Source organism: Selaginella moellendorffii, unplaced genomic scaffold (genome assembly GCF_000143415.4).
Source record: "Selaginella moellendorffii unplaced genomic scaffold, v1.0 SELMOscaffold_20, whole genome shotgun sequence".
NCBI classification, from domain to species: domain Eukaryota; kingdom Viridiplantae; phylum Streptophyta; class Lycopodiopsida; order Selaginellales; family Selaginellaceae; genus Selaginella; species Selaginella moellendorffii.
Window position 1 is genome coordinate 2285886 of NW_003314281.1, and position 762 is coordinate 2286647.

The following is a 762-nucleotide window of genomic DNA, read 5'->3' on the forward strand; positions in this document are numbered from 1 at the left end:
ATTGGTTTTTATGTTTTTATGTTGTATGTGTAGGTTTATTTAGTGCCGTGAGGCACACATCAATGCTAGCAGCTGCAAGTTGGAGTTGGAGAGGAAAACAAACGAGAGAACCTTTTGATCCAACCTACGAACCTAGTGGTAATCCACGGGGTGCTGAGCGAAGAGCACCACCAAGAACACGCTCTAAAACCCGAGGACAGGTTGGACGAACACGCTCTAAAACCCAAGGACAGGTTGGAAGAACACGCTCTAAAACCCGAGGACAGGTTGGAAGAACACGCTCTAAAACCCAAGGACAGGTTGGAAGAACACGCTCTAAAGGTGCCACGAAGCGAAAAAGGTAACCAGGAGGTTTGACAAGCACCATCAATGGTTTGCACAAAGTATTAATGTGTGCAATTGTCCTGTATAGAAAGAGATATGTATCTTAACCTAATGGGCGTGAATATCTTTTACCAATACTCACTATATCATTTTTAAGTGTTGTGCTGAATGTGTGGTGAGTGCTCATACACCACAAAAAAGTTTTTGTGGTGCATGAGCATTCGAGCCCATGCTCTTTTGGAATATTGTAGTTGATACTATATTCATATGCATTGTGATGAGAGATGGGTCTGAAATTAGACAACACATAGGGTATGATAGTGAGAGTGTAAATCCCAACTCCCTCATGCCCACATCAACAGTATAATCAAAGCATTTTGCCACTTTATGAAAGAGAATTTTCTGTTAGCTACACACATCAGAATTTTTGTAGCCATT

General features: G+C 41.6%; 1 protein-coding gene across 1 annotated transcript in view; it reads left to right on the plus strand.

Annotated features, from left to right (window-relative positions):
• Window positions 1-480, plus strand: part of LOC112347288 — a 2026-nt gene extending 1546 nt beyond the window's left edge. Inside the window, exon 5 of the mRNA XM_024677946.1 lies at window positions 34-480. Within this exon, the coding sequence (XP_024533714.1) occupies window positions 34-344 (311 nt within the window). The 3' untranslated portion in view covers window positions 345-480. The remainder of the gene's footprint in view (window positions 1-33) is intronic.
• Window positions 481-762: the final 282 nt, after the last annotated feature.